The 18,032-nt window shown below is 43.2% G+C and overlaps 1 protein-coding gene and 1 non-coding gene across 3 annotated transcripts in view; both read right to left on the bottom strand.

The window, feature by feature from the left end:
• The window catches only part of FAM171A1 (family with sequence similarity 171 member A1), a 127,943-nt gene that overhangs the window by 50,751 nt on the left and 59,160 nt on the right, over window positions 1–18,032 (bottom strand). For both annotated transcript variants that reach the window (XM_052650993.1, XM_052650992.1), the window contains exon 2: window positions 2,480–2,707. In XM_052650993.1, coding sequence (XP_052506953.1) covers window positions 2,480–2,707 — 228 coding nt within the window. The remainder of the gene's footprint in view (window positions 1–2,479; window positions 2,708–18,032) is intronic.
• Window positions 15,094–15,165, bottom strand: TRNAC-ACA (transfer RNA cysteine (anticodon ACA)). Its single transcript has one exon. It is a non-coding gene; the product is annotated as a tRNA-Cys (tRNA).

Here is an 18,032-nt window from a genome sequence, read left to right on the forward strand (position 1 = left end):
TATCCATAAATACCTGGGGGATGGGGGTTATTGTGGGGAGTTCAGTTCAGTTCAGTCACTCAGTCATGTCCGATTCTTTGCGACCCCATGAATTGCAGCACACCAGGCCTCCCTGTCCATCACCAACTCCCAGATTTCATTCAAACTCATGTCCATTGAGTGGGTGATGCCATCCAGCCATCTCATCCTCTGTCGTCCCTTTCTCCTCCTGCCCCCAATCCCTCCCAGCATCAGTATTTTCCAATGAGTCAACTCTTCGCATGAGGTGGCCAAAGTACTGGAGTTTCAGCTTTAGCATCAGTCCTTCCAATGAATACCTAGGACTGATCTCCTTTAGAATGGACTGGTTGGATCTCCTTGCAGTCCAAGGGACTCTCAAGAGTCTTCTCCAACACCATAATTTTAAAGCATCAATTCTTTAGTGCTCAGCTTTCTTCACAGCCCAACTCTCACATCCAACATGACCAATGGAAAAACCATATCCTTGACTAGACGGGAGTAGGAACTGTTTATTAAAATCCAGATTCCTTGGTCAATCTGTCCAGTCAAATGGGTGAGTCCTGGAATCTGTATGTTTTTACAAGCATCTTCTGATGCTAACATCTATTGATCCTCAAGACTCAGCTGCCCTCTTAGCCTCCCCAGGAAACTCCTTCATTCGCTCATATAGGTTGGTGGACCTGTCCTCCCCAGCATCCCCATCTGCACATAAATCTATCAGGGTATTGATCCAATCAGGAGGAACTGGCTTCTGTGGCTGACTTTATAACTAGTGGATAAACCTCCTAGAAGCAAGTCCTGAGTCTCTAGATTTGTATTCTCAGTGGCCAGGGCAATGTCTGACATATAGTAGGCACTTGATAGGTAGAAACTGAACTAAAGAGAATTTTGTGGATGAGGGTAGGTGCTGGGGCTGATGAGATAGGCATAACCACATTTAGCTTCCATGGACCCCAGAGGCAATGGGAACCCTGATGGGGCAGGTCCCGTGGTGCAGAGGTGAGCACAAATACTGGCCTTGTGCCAGGCACTGTGTTAGGTGCTATGCATTTATTGAGCACCTACCATGTTTTAGACCCTGTGAGTGCACCTGTGATAAATACTTTTTACTCAGAACTGCTCTACAAGGTGGTATCAGCTCCATTTTGCAGAGACTGGCATCAAAGCTGGAGGGGCTCAAGCATAGATTTGGAGCCAGAACCCAGGTCATCTGGTTTCCAAAGTCCATCCTGGCAACAAACGTGCTGGCAGATAATGTGGTCCAGGCACTAGATGGAGTCTGAAGTAAAGGGACAGAGGGGGCACCGTCTGCTGCTCCCACCTACCCCATCCCCAGCTGAACTCACGTCGGGCACCATCCTTGCCTCTGGTGGTAGGCCAACTGCTTTGCAGGGGTGAAAAGTCATGCGATATTGTGATTTATAATAGGTAATATGTATTTGGCCTGGGTCTCATTTCTGGCTCACAGCTCCTAAAACCCATGGAATTTCCTAAGTGATAAGGGCAATAAAGGAATCTTTCGTTATTTGTATCAATTGAATGGGGCTTTCAAGGGGAGTTTCAGTTAATATAATGACTTTTTGGAAAGCTTATGATAACCTAAGAAGGGGAACTGGTTGCCAGGGGAAACCGTGTGACTTAGAGGCTGGAATCTCTCAGTCTCACCATCCTCTCCCCCTGACCTCCAGGGAGGAGAGAGTGGCTGGAGGTTGAATATCACTAATGGCTAATGCTTTAATCAGTTATGCCTACATGATGAAGTTTCCATAAAACACAAGAGGATGTGGTTGGGTGAGCCTCTTGGTTGGTGAACACCAGAGGTGCTAGGAGGAGGTACAGCTGGCCAGGGATGGAGGCTCCATGCCTCTTCCCACAGACGTTGCCCTACACATATCTTCATCTGGCTGGTCCTTTAATAACCTTTATAATAAACTGGTAAGCTAGCAAGTACCAGCTGGGGTTGCAGACTCGGTGACACATTGCTGGATGTGTGGAAACACCACGACACATTTGGTGATTAGACGCACCAGAAGTGGAATGGAGTATTGAGAGTGGAGGCGCACCAGGAGTGCTTTTCCTGAGCAGGTAAGAAGGTGGGACAGAGAAAGACAGTCTGGCCATCATGCCCACCTTTTGGCAGCCTTGCTCTCAGATGCTAAAGTGAGATGAGGAAGCCTCATTTCAGAGCACTGTCCCAGTGCCACTGGCTGGTTATGACCCATCATGTACAGAATGGAACAGTGGAGAAATGAGTAGAAAAGGCTTTGGTTCCATTGTATGAATAGCAACGTGGAGCCCAACCAGCTTCACACCAGATTCTACCTTCCCTGCACATAAGGGGCGCCAAAAACTAGGGCAGAGAATGCACAGATATTTTCCTAATTGTCTGACTTAACGCTTACAAAATCATTTCTGTGTCTGACTCCACCCCTAGCCTGATTATACGCCCTGTTTTAGAGAAAGGTAAAGACCATCTTACCAGGTAACCGGATGGGCTTCCAGGGGGCCGAGTTTGGCACGTAGGCATGCTTTGTGGCCGTGACAATCAGCTGACTGCCTAGCTTATACTGGAATTTGATGAAGGCGACGCCATCTGTCCCCGAGGTACCAGAGGCAACGGAGACCTGGTTGGTGAAAATCTCAATGAGCGCATCAGGGACAGGCTGATGGGTGCTAGCATCACTGATGTGGACCTTCAGGGTGACCTCTGGAAGAAGGACAGAGCAATAAAGAACTGGTTATTAACTGGGGAACTCCAACAGCGATTCTGTGATAACAGCAAAGGGAGGTAGAAAGTATCATGGGATGTGCTTAGATACTCTAGACTGGGGACTCTTCTGGTGGCCCAGTGGTTAAGACTTCATGCATCTAGTGCAGAGTGCACAAGTTTGATCCCTGACGGGGGAACTAAGATCCCACATTCTACAAGGTGCAGCCAAAAAAATGTTTTTAGTTAGAAAAAAAATTCTAGATCTACATCCAAAATATAAATTGTTTTAACCAGAAACGTTCTCTTCTTAGCAATTCTTTTTTACTTTACATGACTCCTTATCTTCTTCAAAACCACTGCCTATAACAAACTCCTTTCCTCCTGGCTCCTCCTGGCGCCCCCCAACAATAATTGAGAGAAAAATCTCTATTCCTTTAAGACACTGTGCAACAAACACAATGCTTTCTGATCCTGCCCAGTGTTGCTGGTAAACACAGCCTAAGCAAGGCTCAGGCTGCTACACAAGGACCCTGCAGGCACTAAGATTTGCAGCAAAATTGTTCAACAGTCTGTGATGAACATGGATATGTACAGCTCAGGGTCGCTGTGCTGGTAATCATGACGACACGACTGAACAGTAGTCCCTGCACAGAGTACCACCAAGCGGGTGGGCAGACTATCTAAGCAACGTGTCCTGCCCAGCCCAAGGACCTGCCCCAGGTGGTACCCCTCTTAAGGAACCAGCTTGCCCCTCCTTGGGAGGGAGGAAAAGCACCTGTTACTTGGTTTTGTTGGATCCCTCATGCTGCAGCCTTCCCAAAAAAGTCTTGACTGAATTTCTCTTCTTGATTTCTACTGATGAAAGAGTTCAAGGCGCCCGGTTGGTGTCACAGAGTTAATGCAGTTTTTGGCTAGATGACCATAAGGAATAGCTAAAAGAGCCCTAGACCCAGGAGTTACATAAGGTCTGCACCAAATAAATCTCTCAAAAATCTTGTAGAGAAAAAAAGCGCTACAAAAACTGAACCTGGTTACTCCCTACTATAGGAAGAGAAAACTACTGCCAAAAGAGGGATAAAATCAACATCAAGAAAATCAGGCATATGGCATTACAAAGCATATCTAGTTGATTCCTGCCAATCTTATCAGTGTTATCTTAATGCAGATTCACAGCACATTTGCTTTCTTACAGAGCTGAGTTTTACTTGTCCCAGTGGTAAGGGAAGTTATAAATGAATTAATACTCTCATAGCAGAAATCCTCTAGAACAGGACAAGTGGGAAGGTGTTTTGTGGTGGTTGCACACTGACGATTTACATAATCATGTAATGCAACATTCACTAACAATTCACTGGGATTACAAAATTTCTGCTTTCTCTTTCTTCACTGTTGGCTGAGAAGGCAAAAGCAACAGAGATTTGGAAAAAGTGAAATAATTTCTGAATAAACACAAGAAAGGAGTTCCCCAAAGGTATGGACACCCAGCAGGGAATAAAGAAGAAGTGATGAATTGGGAGAATGGGGTTGACACACACATACTACTATGTATCAAATAGGTCACTAATGAGAACCTAGTGAAGAGTTTATTGCTCAGGGAATTATACTCAGTGCTCTGTAGTAACTTAAATGGGAAGGAAATCCAAAAAAGAGGGGATATATGTATGCATAGAGCTGATTCACTTTGTGGTACAGTAGAAATTAACATAACATCATAAAGCAACTACATTCCAATAAAAATTAAGTAAAAAAAGAAAAGAGTTTTCTTATAATCAATGCCCTGGGTTCTACCACTTGAATTTCTTCTAACATGGGAAGCCTAGTATATATTCTGCAATTGTATACCTGAAAAAGATTATTTAGCTACTTCTTTTGCTGTAACAGGATGTGAAAACACATCATTGTGGTTAGGTCATTTTTACAGACTACTGGGTGTCATAGTTCGAAAGAATAGCAAGAAGAGATAAGAAAGCCTTCTTCATGATCAATGCAAAGAAATAGAGGAAAACAACAGAATGGGAAAGACTAGAGATCTCTTCAAGAAAATTAGAGATACCAAGGGGACATTTCATGCAAAGATGGGCTCGATAAAGGACAGAAATGGTCTGGACCTAACAGAAGCAGAAGATATTAAGAAGAGGTGGCAAGAATACACAGAAGAACTGTACGAAAAAGATCTTCATGACCCGGATAATCATGATGATGTGATCACTAATCTAGAGCCAGACAACTTGGAATATGAAGTCAAGTGGGCCTTAGAAAGCATCACTACGAACAAAGCTAGTGGAGGTGATGGAATTCCAGTTGAGCTGTTTCAAATCCTGAAAGACGATGCTGTGAAAGTGCTGCACTCAGTATGCCAGCAAGTTTGGAAAACACAGCAGTGGCCACAGGACTGGAAAAGGTCAGTTTTCATTCCAATTCCAAAGAAAGGCAATGCCAAAGAATGTTCAAACTACCGCACAATTGCACTCATCTCACACGCTAGTAAAGTAATGCTCAAAATTCTCCAAGCCAGACTTCAGCAATACGTGAACCGTGAACTCCCTGATGTTCAAGCTGGTGTTAGAAAAGGCAGAGGAACCAGAGATCAAATTGCCAACATCCTCTGGATCATGGAAAAAGCAAGAGAGTTCCAGAAAAACATCTATTTCTGCTTTATTGACTATGCCAAAGCCTTTGACTGTATGGATCACAACAAACTTCTGAAAGAGATGGGAATACCAGACCACCTGACCTGCCTCTTGAGAAATCTGTATGCAGGTCAGAAAGCAACAGTTAGAACTGGACATGGAACAACAGACAGGTTCCAAATAGGAAAAGGAGTACATCAAGGCTGTATATTGTCACCCTGCTTATTTAACTTATATGCAGAGTACATCATGAGAAATGCTGGACTGGAAGAAACACAAGCTGGAATCAAGATTGCCGGGAGAAATATCAATAACCTCAGATATGCAGATGACACCACCCTTATGGCAGAAAGTGAAGAGGAACTAAAAAGCCTCTTGATGAAAGTGAAAGAGGAGAGTGAAAAAGTTGGCTTAAAGCTCAACATTCAGAAAACGAAGATCATGGCATCTGGTCTTCATGGGAAATAGATGGGGAAACAGTGGAAACAGTGGCTGACTTTACTTTTCTGGGCTCCAAAATCACTGCAGATGGTGACTGCAGCCATGAAATGAAAAGACGCTTACTCCTTGGAAGAAAAGTTATGACCAACCTAGATAGTATATTCAAAAGCAGAGACATTACTTTGCCGACTAAGGTCCGTCTAGTCAAGGCTATGGTTTTTCCTGTGGTCATGTATGGCTGTGAGAGTTGGACTGTGAAGAAAGCTGAGTGCCGAAGAATTGATGCTTTTGAACTGTGGTGTTGGAGAAGACTCTTGAGGGTCCCTTGGATTGCAAGGAGATCCAACCAGTCCATTCTGAAGGAGATCAACCCTGGGATTTCTTTGGAAGGAATGATGCTAAAGCTGAAGCTCCAGTACTTTGGCCACCTCATGCCAAGAGTTGACTCATTGGAAAAGACCCTGATGCTGGGAGAGATTGGGGGCAGAAGGAGAAGGGGACGACAGAGGATGAGATGGCTGGATGGCATCACCAACTCGATGGACGTGAGTCTGAGTGAACTCCAGGAGATGGTGATGGACAGGGAGGCCTTGTGTGCTGCGATTCATGGGGTCGCGAAGAGTCGGACACGACTGAGCAACTGAACTGAACTGAACTGGGGTGTCATATGTATTAATATTTTGCAATTTGTTTTATTTATATGAATAATCATTTTCATAGAAACACTTATCATTCAACAGCAAACAAGATTATTCCCATTAAAAGACAACCAGGGGAGTGATCTTATCATGAGGTGGGGCACTTCAATTCAGTCGCTCAGTCTTGTCTGAATCTTTGTGACCCCATGGACTGCAGCACACCAGGCTTCCCTGTCCATCACTAATTCCTGGAGCTTGCTCAAACTCATGTCCATCAAGTCAGCGATGCCATCCAACTATCTCACCCTCTGAGAAGAGGTGGGGCACTACATACTATTTATTTATCTCATTTTGCAGAGAAAAGGAAGACCCTATAAATGGCCCTAGACCTAAATATGCAGTAAGATCTACTCCTGGGCATATATCCAGAGAAAATTCTAATTTGAAAAGATACGCGCACATCAGTGTTTATAGCAGCACTATTTACAGTAGGCAGGACATGGAAGCAAACTGAATATCCATCAACAGATGGATAAAAAAGATGTGGTACACATATACAGTGGACTGTTACTTGGCCATAAGAAAGAACGAAATAACGTCATCTACAGCCACATGAATGAGAGATTATCATATTAAGTGAAGTAAGTCAGAAAAAGAAAGACAAACACCATACAATATCACTTGGAGAAGGAAATGGAGACCCCCTCCAATATTCTTGCCTGGAGAATTCCATGGACAGAAGAGCCTGGTGAGCTACAGTCCATGGGGTTGCAAAGAGTCAGACACAACTGAGCCACTAATACACTTTTATCGCTTATATGTGGAATCTAAAATATGACATAAATGAACTTATTTACAAAACAGAAACAGACTCACAGACATAGAGAACAGACTTACACTTACCAAAGGGGAAGGTGTGGGAGAGGGATAAATTAGGAGTTTTAGATTAGCAGATACAAACCACTATGTATAAAATAGATAAACAGCAAGGTTCTACTGTATAGTACCCAGAACTATATTCAATATCCTGTAATAAACCATACTGGAAAAGAATATATATATATATACATATATATATATATATATAAATATATATATATAAATATATATATACACACTGAATCATATTGTTATACAACAGAAACTAACACAGCACTGTAAATCAACTATACTTCCATTAAAAAAAACATTATCCTGAGTTATCTGTAAGGGTGATTTGGAGGAGATGCACATTTAACTGAGTAAAGCAGATCACCCTCCTTCATGTGGGTGGGCCTTGTCCAATCAGTTGAAGGCCTGAAGAGAACAAAAAGACCCCCCAGAGAAAAGGGAGACTTCCTCTTGCCTACCAGCCTCTGAACATTGGCATTTCCTGCTTTCAGACTTGAACCGAATGTCAGCTCTTCCCTGATCTCAAGTCTACCAGAGTTTGAACTAGAACTATACCATCATCTCTCCTGGACATCCGGCTTGCCAGCTCACCCTTTAGACCTTGGGACTTGTCAGTCTTCATGATCATGTGAGCCAGTTCCTTAGAATAAATCTCTTCCTATAGGCCCATACATCTCATTGGCTCTGTTCTCTGGAAAACCCTGACTATTGTTGCATCCATCATGCGTTCCAATTCTGCAGCGCATGGTGGGTGGACCCTGGGAGTGTATGCTTAGACCTCTTCTTGTTTTAGACTCTTACTCAGCATTATTTCATGATCAGGAATTCAGTTACTGCCTCTACAACATGCTTCTCAAATTCTCACGGACCAGTGGTAGAATCAAGAAGGAAAAAACAAGTGCTTAGGAATTCTTCCTCCCCTATAATTCAGAACTCCTTTACTCTTGGCAGATTTGAAAAGTTTGACTCTGTGGGCACAAACCAAGTCATTTTCAAAGAGCATATCTGCTTGGTGGGTAGAACACTAAACATTATCTTTTAGTCCAGCATGATCTTTTCATCATCTCCTATCTGCCCACAGACTTAGAACTAAAGGAGACAAGTCTGTTTCAAATTGCTGGTTGGAGAGAAGGCACCCACACAACAAGTTCAGAGCAAAGACCACAGCAGGAGCAAGAGGAAGGAATCGTGTGCACCCTTCACAGGTGCACAGAACTCAGCAGAACTGCCTGTGGACACCAAGGGGCCACGCCTCCTCTCCTCCCCTTTCATCTTCAAGTAGCAATTTATGTCTTTAGTTTTTTCCCACACATGAAGACATTTACTTCATAACTTCTCATGCCAACTCTGCAATCGACATTCTTCATCTCTCCTGCAGTCACCTGCTGAAGGGTACTGCTCCAGATTGCAGCCCCTTCTGTGGGTCTCACCGGGAACACAGCTGGGAGGACCATGCTCATCTCAGTCTGAACAGCCACCAAGCCTCAGTTTCACATCTACTGGAAAAAGATCTGACTTATCATGGAAGGAAAAGTGAAATCTATGGGCTCCATCGGTTTTTTTTTTGTTTTTGTTTTCTTTCTGTGAAGTTTTTGGCTTCCTGACTATTTGTCATGCTTTTTTATACTCCCTCAAATTGGCCTTGATGCTGGGATTTTAATATTTTTCTTCCCTTTTGGTGTTTAGAGCTGTGGATTTCCACAGTAACCCACCTTGCTGGGAACCCAGTGTTTGCTGGGTTGGCCCATCAGGCTTGTGGAAAGAAAGTCCATTTCCACCAGCAGATCAAGCAAAGGCTTTCAGTCCAAGCTGCCCAAATGCCCTGTGCTGCTGACCATCAGTGAGAAAAGCAGAAAAGCGAGTTACTGGACTCAGTCTCCAGCGCTGTGATTAGTTATATTTAACTCAAATTCAGGGGAGTCACAACAGCTTACCATCTCTTATGTCAAAACATAAAAAATTAGTCACTTGAAAATATTTTCTAAATGGGAGGTTATTTTTAAAACATTACCTGACCTTTGCTTGAAGAGATTCTGCTCCATACTACTTGGTGCTAACTTTTAACAATATCTGTATATTTATAGAATTGCCACTTCTTTATACAGCAATTATAGGTATATCCTGGGCTGGCCATATAAAGGGGCAGTTTTCTATCCACTTACTTCACTTCTTTTGGAAATATGAAAGGTTTATCTTACTTTGTAAGATATCTGATGAAACAAGAATGCATTTTATTTTACTAGCGTTTTCTTATAATTTATTTTCTCTGGTCTCTTACATTGTTCAATTTTATTTTCTTCTTAAAATTTAGTGAATCGTGTGAATGTGCACTCTCATGTACAATCGTGTTAGTCCACATGTCTGTAAGATTACTGTACTGTAAGATGAAAAATAATTTTTTCTTTTTTGTTTTTTTTTATATATCATTTGTGAGAGAAATATAATAAATCTATTACAGTAGAGTACTATATAGCCAGTTGTGTTAGGTGGGTACCTATAGTAACTCTGTCGGACTTATGAACAAATTTGGCTTATGAATGTGCTCTTAGAATGGAACTCATTCATGTGTAGGGGACTCATTGTATTTCTCCTTTGTTTTTCAACAGTTTGATGAAAAAAAAATAGTGAATTGTATCCTTTAAGCAAATTATATATTTTCTAAAAGAGACATATCTATAATATTACAGACTGTGTAATTTTGTTACTGAAACACAAGTCGGTGTGCCCAACGCACAGAAAGGCCAAACAATACCAAAACATCAGAGTGTGGAGGAGAAAGGTTTATTCAGGGCTGTGCAAGAAGACAGGTGGCTCATACCTTAAAAACCGCAAATTCCCCCAAAGCTCTCAGCGAAGCCCTTTTCTAGGAAAGGTGAGGGAGGTGAGGGATGAGTTGTAAAGTTCTTGGTGTCTGAGCTTTTTGTTCCTGAGGTCAGGTGACAGTCAGCTATCAACATTCCTGGAAAACTCCACCACGCCAATGTTACTATGTTTTGACAAGAAAGGTCCCAAGGTATGACTTTCATCCTGCAAGGTCCAGTCCTGGCTGAGAGGAAGAGGATGTAGGCTGGTGGCTTCCTCAGGCCAGGTCCCCAGACGCTGTCCAGCTGTGATGGCTGAGGGAGCCAGGCGCCCAGGACCCAGCTGGCTTTCAGGCTCCTCGGGCGGCCCAAATGGCGGGGGCTGGGTCCCACAGACTGTCCTATGCAGATGGCCGCTGCCATGAGGTCATAGAGGCGGGGATGGGGGAGAGGGTCACTGCAGCCTCAAGGCCTGGGTCTGGCCATTGGGTGGCCTTGGCGAGATCTCTGGAGCCCTATAGACGCAGCTGCCAGCCTGTTCCCTGGGCACCTGGCTCATCCGCTGGCCCAATGGTGAATGAGCTGGAGAGCCTCAAGGAGAAGGCTTGGATCTGCTTCTTACCTCATTCTCTGCTTGACAACTACCACTCCACAGACCATAGCTGAAAATGCCCTCACTAACGGCTGCTCGCTGACAGTTGGCTGCTTGGGGGTAATGGTGCACAGCGTCACTGTGTGCTAAGGGCTGCCTGGGCAGTGATGCTCTATTACAGTATTAGATATCATCTATAATATCATGCATTATATAATCTATATATTAATGAGTCATATCACTACAGTATGCAAATATATTAAAATATGATACCAATATATCAATATCAGTATATTAGTGTCAATGCATTGTATATTAGTTACATAATTGTACTCTTGAGAGTCCCTTGGACTGCAAGGAGATCCAACCAGTCCATTCTGAAGGAGATCAGCCCTGGCATTTCTTTGGAAGGACCGATGCTAAAGCTGAAACTCCAGTACTATGGCCACCTCATGTGAAGAGTTGACTCATTGGAAAAGACCCTGATGCTGGGAGGGATTGGGGGCAGGAGGAGAAGGGGACGATAGAGGATGAGATGGCTGGATGGCATCACCAACTCGATGGACGTGAGTTTGAGTGAACTCTGGGAGTTGGTGATGGACAGGGAGGCCTGGTGTGCTGCAATTCATGGGGTCGCAAAGAGTTGGACACGACTGAGCAACTGAACTGAACTGAATTGAATGTGTATTAATATATTACTTGCATTATATAATATTGCCATTATATGTTATATTATATATTATATATAGTTATATAGATTATATAAATATTATATCACATTCTTACATATTGTCTGTATAATATAATGTATAATGCATGCATATGTGCTCAGTTGTGTCTGACTCTTTATGAAACCATGGACTGTAGCCCACCAGGTTCCTCTGTCCATGGGATTTTCCAGGCAAGAATACTGGAGTGGGGTGCCATTTCCTCCTCTAGGGGATCCTTCCAATCCAGGGGTCAAATCCATGTCTCCTGTGTCTCCTGCATTGGTAGGAGGATTCTTTACCACTGAGCCACCTGGGAAGCCCACAATATATAACAGAGCTCAAAGCATTTGACAATTTTTGGGTGGGTTTCATTCTAAAAATAATATTCAGCTTGGTGTTCTGTGCAGAAGAGAAGGGACAAATGCAGGCGTGTGTCAGAGGGACACATAGGCTGGCATGAGTGTCTTCTGGCTGCCCGGATGGTCCCCTCAGCATCCGTTCTCTAGTTAACCACCTTTTGCTCTTGACTGTACCAAGAGGTGCCCTAAAGCCTCTCTATTAACCTGAGGTCACAATATCTGATACAGAATTCCTACCCATGTGAGGCTTTCCTCACAAATGTGTACCTTAATTATCAGCGGAGGACTATGATCTCCAAACTTCCATTTGAACTTCTACTCACTTGAAAAAGCCCATAAGATATGTTTGCTGCTGCAGCCCTGAACTTAGGATCCCACTTTGCGCCTTTTTGTGTTTTCCAGTCTCTAGCAACTGACTCCTACCTGAGCCTCGTGAAAAGATGGCTCAGTGATGACTCCCGGTCACAGCTTCAGTTTGGAACATGGATGAAAGCCCTGGTGTGGGAAGCGAGTAAGTGCTGGTCCCAGGCACCCTCCTGCTGTCCACCCACGCTCTGCAGGGCAAACGCTTTGAGCTTACTCCCCATCACATCTCCACAGGCTCTGCACACAGAATATTCTCTCACCTCAACCCCTTGTGTCTGTCCCTCTCACACCTGAACTTGTCTTGGCAGGGCTGCCAGGATCTCTGGTGCCATAAACCAGTGGATTCTTCTCCCTTCCCATGAGAGATATATACAGAGGATGGAACTATAGATCATTTCGTTAATTACACTTTCTAAGCAACAACACCAAATTGCCAAGAACGTAGAAATACACGATAAACATTCACAGAAGTACAGCAATTAAAGAAGCTATGATAATGTACATAGAATACATGATATATACATGTATGACATATCTTTCTTTCAAGTGACAGGATGCCTTCTCTCCCTGTACTTGAAGCACTCTATAATGGAAATAGAAAATGCAATACTCAAATACCAACAACCTGCTATGACTTTTTGAATGAAGATGCTGCTAAGTCTGTCTATTCACCAATAAGTTAAATGCCAGAAGTCATTCTCTGCTATTATACCTGGTACAAAATGAGGCTTTCTGAGGCTGCTTCCACACACAGGTTATGCTATAAAAGCAACTATAAACTCATTATACTCTTGCAACTAATCAAGGGTTTATTTAGGGTAAACATCCCAGAATAAACCGAAAACTACTGCTGGATTTACCTGATTCAACTGTACAACTTACATATATAAACAAGTGCTCCCAAGCAAAATAATTTAACTGGGTTTCTATGATCACACCTAAAAGTTATCTGACAGCAAATGACACTGACACAATCCACTCTTTTAAAATGACAGCAGAAATCATGTCGATGTAGCTTTAAAAGTACGATATGAAAACATAATTGCTTATCTTGGGGGAAATTTTTCTGAAAAAACTCAAACCAATTTAAAATAAAAGAATGCTTTAACTCTTCAAAAGAAATCAGAATTGAAGCAGTTATTGAACACCAAAATGATGCTAAATATATCAAAAAGAAAAAGCTTCAGTTCCAGTTTTTAAGAACTTTCCCATAAAAACTGATGCATATATATATACCTAACAGAGCATCCTTGTTTTCCTCAGATATGAAAGAGAAAGTGTTAGTCATTCAGTCATGTCCAACCCTTTGCGACCCCATGGACTGTGACCCAAAGGCAATGCCAAAGAATGCTCAAACTACCGCACAATTGCACTCATCTCACATGCTAGTAAAGTAATGCTCAAAATTCTCCAAGCCAGGCTTCTGCAATACGTGAACCGTGAACTTCCAGATGTTCAAGCTGGTTTTAGAAAAGGAAGAGGAACCAGAGATCAAATTGCCAACATCCGCTGGATCATGGAAAAAGCAAGAGAGTTCCAGAAAAACATCTATTTCTGCTTTATTGACCATGCCAAAGCCTTTGATTGTGTGGATCACAATAAACTGTGGAAAATTCTGAAAGAGATGGGAGTACCAGACCACCTGACCTGCCTCTTGAGAAACCTATATGCAGGTCAGGAAGCAACAGTTAGAACTGGACATGGAACAACAGACTGGTTCCAAATAAGTAAAGGAGTGCGTCAAGGCTGTATATTGTCACCCTGCTTATTTAACATATATGCAGAGTACATCATGAGAAACGCTGGGCTGGAAGAAGCACAAGCTGGAATCAAGACTGCCGGGAGAAATATCAATCACCTCAGATATGCAGATGACACGACTCTTATGGCAGAAAGTGAAGAGGAACTAAAAAGCCTCTTGATGAAAGTGAAAGAGGAGAGTGAAAAAGTTGGCGTAAAGCTCAACATTCAGAGAACAAAGATCATGGCATCTGGTCCCATCACTCCATGGGAAATAGATGGGGAAACAGTGGAAACAGTGGCTGACTTTATTTTTCTGGGCTCCAAAATCACTGCAGATGGTGACTACAGCCATGAAATTAAAAGACATTTACCCCTTGGAAGGAAAGTTATGACCAACCTAGACAGCATATTAAAAAGCAGAGACATTACTTTGCCAACAAAGGTCCGTCTAGTCAAAGCTATGGTTTTTCCAGTGGTCACGTATGGATGTGAGAGTTGGACTATAAAGAAAGCTGAGCGCCAAAGAAATGAAGCTTTTGAATTGTGGTGTTGGAGAAGACTCTTGAGAGTCCCTTGGACTGCAAGGAGATCCAACCAGTCCATTCTGAAGGAGATCAGTCCTGGGTGTTCATTGGAAGTACTGATGTTGAAGCTGAAACTCTAATACTCTGGCCACCTCATGTGAAGAGCTGACTCATTTGAAAATACCCTGATGATGGGAAAGATTGCGGGCAGGAGGAGAAGGGGACGACAGAGGATGAGATGGTTGGATGGCATCACCGACTCGATGGACATGGGTTTGGGTGGACTCCGGGAGTTGGTGATGGACAGGGAGGCCTGGTATGCTGCAGTTCATGGGGTCGCAAAGAGTCGGATATGACTGAGTGACTGAACTGAACTGGACTGTAGCCCACCAGGCTCCTCTGTCCATGGGATTTCCCAGGCAGGAATGCTGGAGTGGGTTGCCATTCCTGTCTCCAGAGGGATTTTCCTGACCCAGGAATTGAGCCCAGGTCTCCTGCATTCCAGGCGGATTCTTTACCATCTGAGCCACTACGGGAAAGTATGCTATGATTACAACATTGACATTGACATTGAAGTTGCTCAGTCATGTCCGACTCTTTGCGACCCCATGGACTGTAGCCTACAAGTCCATGGAATTTTTCAGTCAAGAGTACTGGAGTGGGTTGCCATTTCCTTCTCCAGGAGATCTTCCCAACCCAGGGATCGAACCTGGGTCTCCCGCATTGTAGGCAGACGCTTTACCGTCTGAGCCACCAGGGAAGTCCAATGACTACAACAGAGAAGTGTAAATACGGTAACTTTTTCTCTAAGCTTCATACAATCTCCTTCACAGTTAAACAAACGAACAGTGATGATGCAACACTGAAGTGACAGAGAACCCGGAGGGATTTGTAAGTAAATCACTATAAGAAACCACTTGAAGAAGACTTTGGTTTTATTGGTATTTTAAGCTTTTCACAAAGGTACCAAGTCCCCTTAAGAGAATTTGGAAGAATCTGCAAACTGTGAAGTTAATGAGCAACATTAAGCATATCTATAAAATCAACATACACACCACAGCCAAGCTTTAAAGATGTGTTGGCAGATGTTCATGGAATGGTTGCCAAGGGAACCTGGTGGAGGAAAAAATTCTCTCTCTGCGTGTGTATGTCTTTCCAGACCACCTTACATCTAAGGATATGCACTTTTAATAGTTTGTCCAGGTCTCAGTCAAGAGCAAAATTACATGGCATTTCTTCTGAATAAGAAGCTTTCAGATGTTTATTATTTAAAAAAAAATTAGCAAGTCATTTCTCTCTCTAGGAAGAGACCAGTTAGAAAGTGCTAAATGTTGCTAATTGTGAGGAAGCTGACATTAATTACTTTTAGAATTTTTAAAAAGGGGCAAAAAAGGCAAACCAAAGAGACTTGTTGGAAGGCTGTGAATAGTCCAAGTGTGTTGGAGAAGACTCTTGAGAGTCCCTTGGACTGCAAGGAGATCCAACAAGTCCATTCTGAAGGAGATCAGCCCTGGGATTTCTTTGGAAGGAATTATGCTAAAGCTGAAACTCCAGTACTTTGGCCACCTCATGTGAAGAGTTGACTCATTGGAAAAGACTCTGATGCTGAGAGGGATTGGGGGCAGGAGGAGAAGGGGACGACAGAGGATGAGATGGCTGGATGGCATCACTGACTCGATCGATGTGAGTTGGAGTGAACTCCGGGAGATGGTGATGGACAGGGAGGCCTGGCGTGCTGCGATTCATGGGGTCGCAAAGAGTCGGACACGACTGAGTGACTGAACTGAACTGAACTGTGAGGCTCGCTGGCACTTGAAATGTCACTACATGAAAGATAAAGATACAAGATCAAAACATGAGAGACAAAGGTGCTTGAAGCAGCTGCGGTCAGAGCAGTGCTTAAATTACACACATGTGCTTCTCTTTCCAAAGAAACAGAATTACTTAACAAGCTAGAGTGGACCTATTATTAAAATTTTCTTTTCAGAACTGTAGTGGAAAGTAACCTTTAAAAACTGTATAAAAATGAAAAAAATTAATAAATAAATAAAATTCTTAAAAATTCTATATACCCATAAAAATTTTCTTTTCTGTTTTAGATGAAGCTTAATTACTAGGGTACTTTAGGGTCTTTGATATGAACTATGGGGTGGGGGTACAGTGCTGGGAGGGCAGGAGGTGTGGGGTGTGTGTACAGAACATGTTTCACAGCCAAATCATCTGGGGTCAGCTTCCAGGCTCCTCATTTCAGAGTTATGTGGTCTCAGTCAAGTCCGTCAGCCTCTTTGAGTCTCTATTCTGTTTTTTGTTTACTTTGATTAAACCTAAGTAAACAAGCAAATAAATTCCAGAATCCGAGAAACATAAAGGCAGAGAGAAATGTGTTTGTTTTCATAGTCTCCAGGAGACAAACTAAGTACTATGTTCCTAGAATATTTGTCCTAGGAAATCGCTATAGGTTGCCATATCCCAGGACTCAGGTGAGGAGGTTAATGAAAAGTGGTCAAGGGGCCAATTTTGCAGGATCCAGATGGGTAGATTGTGCTCTGAGAAGGGGAAAATTGGAGGCATGGCATTCCAAAGTACCACAGCTACTCAGCATGAGGGAGCTCAGGAAAGGAAGGAGCTGGCAAGACTTTAGCCCTCATGAGTCTCCATTTCTTCATCCATATAACAGGGGTTCCAACTGCCTTGAAAACATTGTAGGATTCCTAGGAGAAGAAAGGGGATGATGTATGTAAGGTGTCTGTGGGCCACAAGATCATTCCTGATTTTGCCCCCTTGCCAGTGTTCCTCTATCTTTACCTGGTCAAACAAAATCTCAAAGCCATCCCTCACACCTCTTCCTCCTCCAAAAGCTTCTCAATGGAAGAAAAATGAAACAGGAAAGACATTTTGCAGAGCACAGGGCTTGGAGCTCTGACCACCTGGATTTGTCTCTCTTCTCGCCACTTACTGCTCTATGCTCTTAACTGGAGTTTTCCCATCTGTAAAAAATGCAGGTGATGCCCCCCGTAACTGTCTCTGAGAGCTGCCATGAGATGGTGAGTGCAAGGGCCTGGCATGCAGCACAGCGCATGGTGAGGGTTTAAGGAGCTTCCTCTTTCCCAACATCTGACTCTGAAACAAGGATCGTCAAAGGTTTTCAGGAAGTTTATGAATGCCTTCCTAAAAAGGTTCATGCAAGGAGCTGACTGCGGCTGACTGTGGTTTGTGGAAGATACGCTTTCTCCTTCACACCTATCACTGACAATTCCCAAGGACACAGAGAGCTGGAGGGGTGGCAGAAATCACTGTTAATGTTCTGCTGAACGTGAATTCTCGTAGGCTCCCGCATTTCTGCACATTTCATGAGCCAGGCACTGACTACCAGTGGTTGTAGACTGTCTCTTCAAGGATGTTTATTTAAATGGTGGAGAGGGTGTGGAGAAAAGGGAGCCCTCCTACCCTCTCGGTGGGAATGTCAGTTGGTGCAACCACTATGGAGAACAGTATGGAGGTTGTCCAGAAAACTAAAAATAGAATTACCATATGATTCAGCAATCCCACTCCTGGGCAAATTCTCAGACAAAACTATAATTTGAAAAAGATACACGTACCCTTATGTTCATAGCAGCACTGTTCACA

The sequence above is a fragment of the Budorcas taxicolor genome, chromosome 13 (genome assembly GCF_023091745.1).
Source record: "Budorcas taxicolor isolate Tak-1 chromosome 13, Takin1.1, whole genome shotgun sequence".
Classification (NCBI taxonomy): domain Eukaryota; kingdom Metazoa; phylum Chordata; class Mammalia; order Artiodactyla; family Bovidae; genus Budorcas; species Budorcas taxicolor.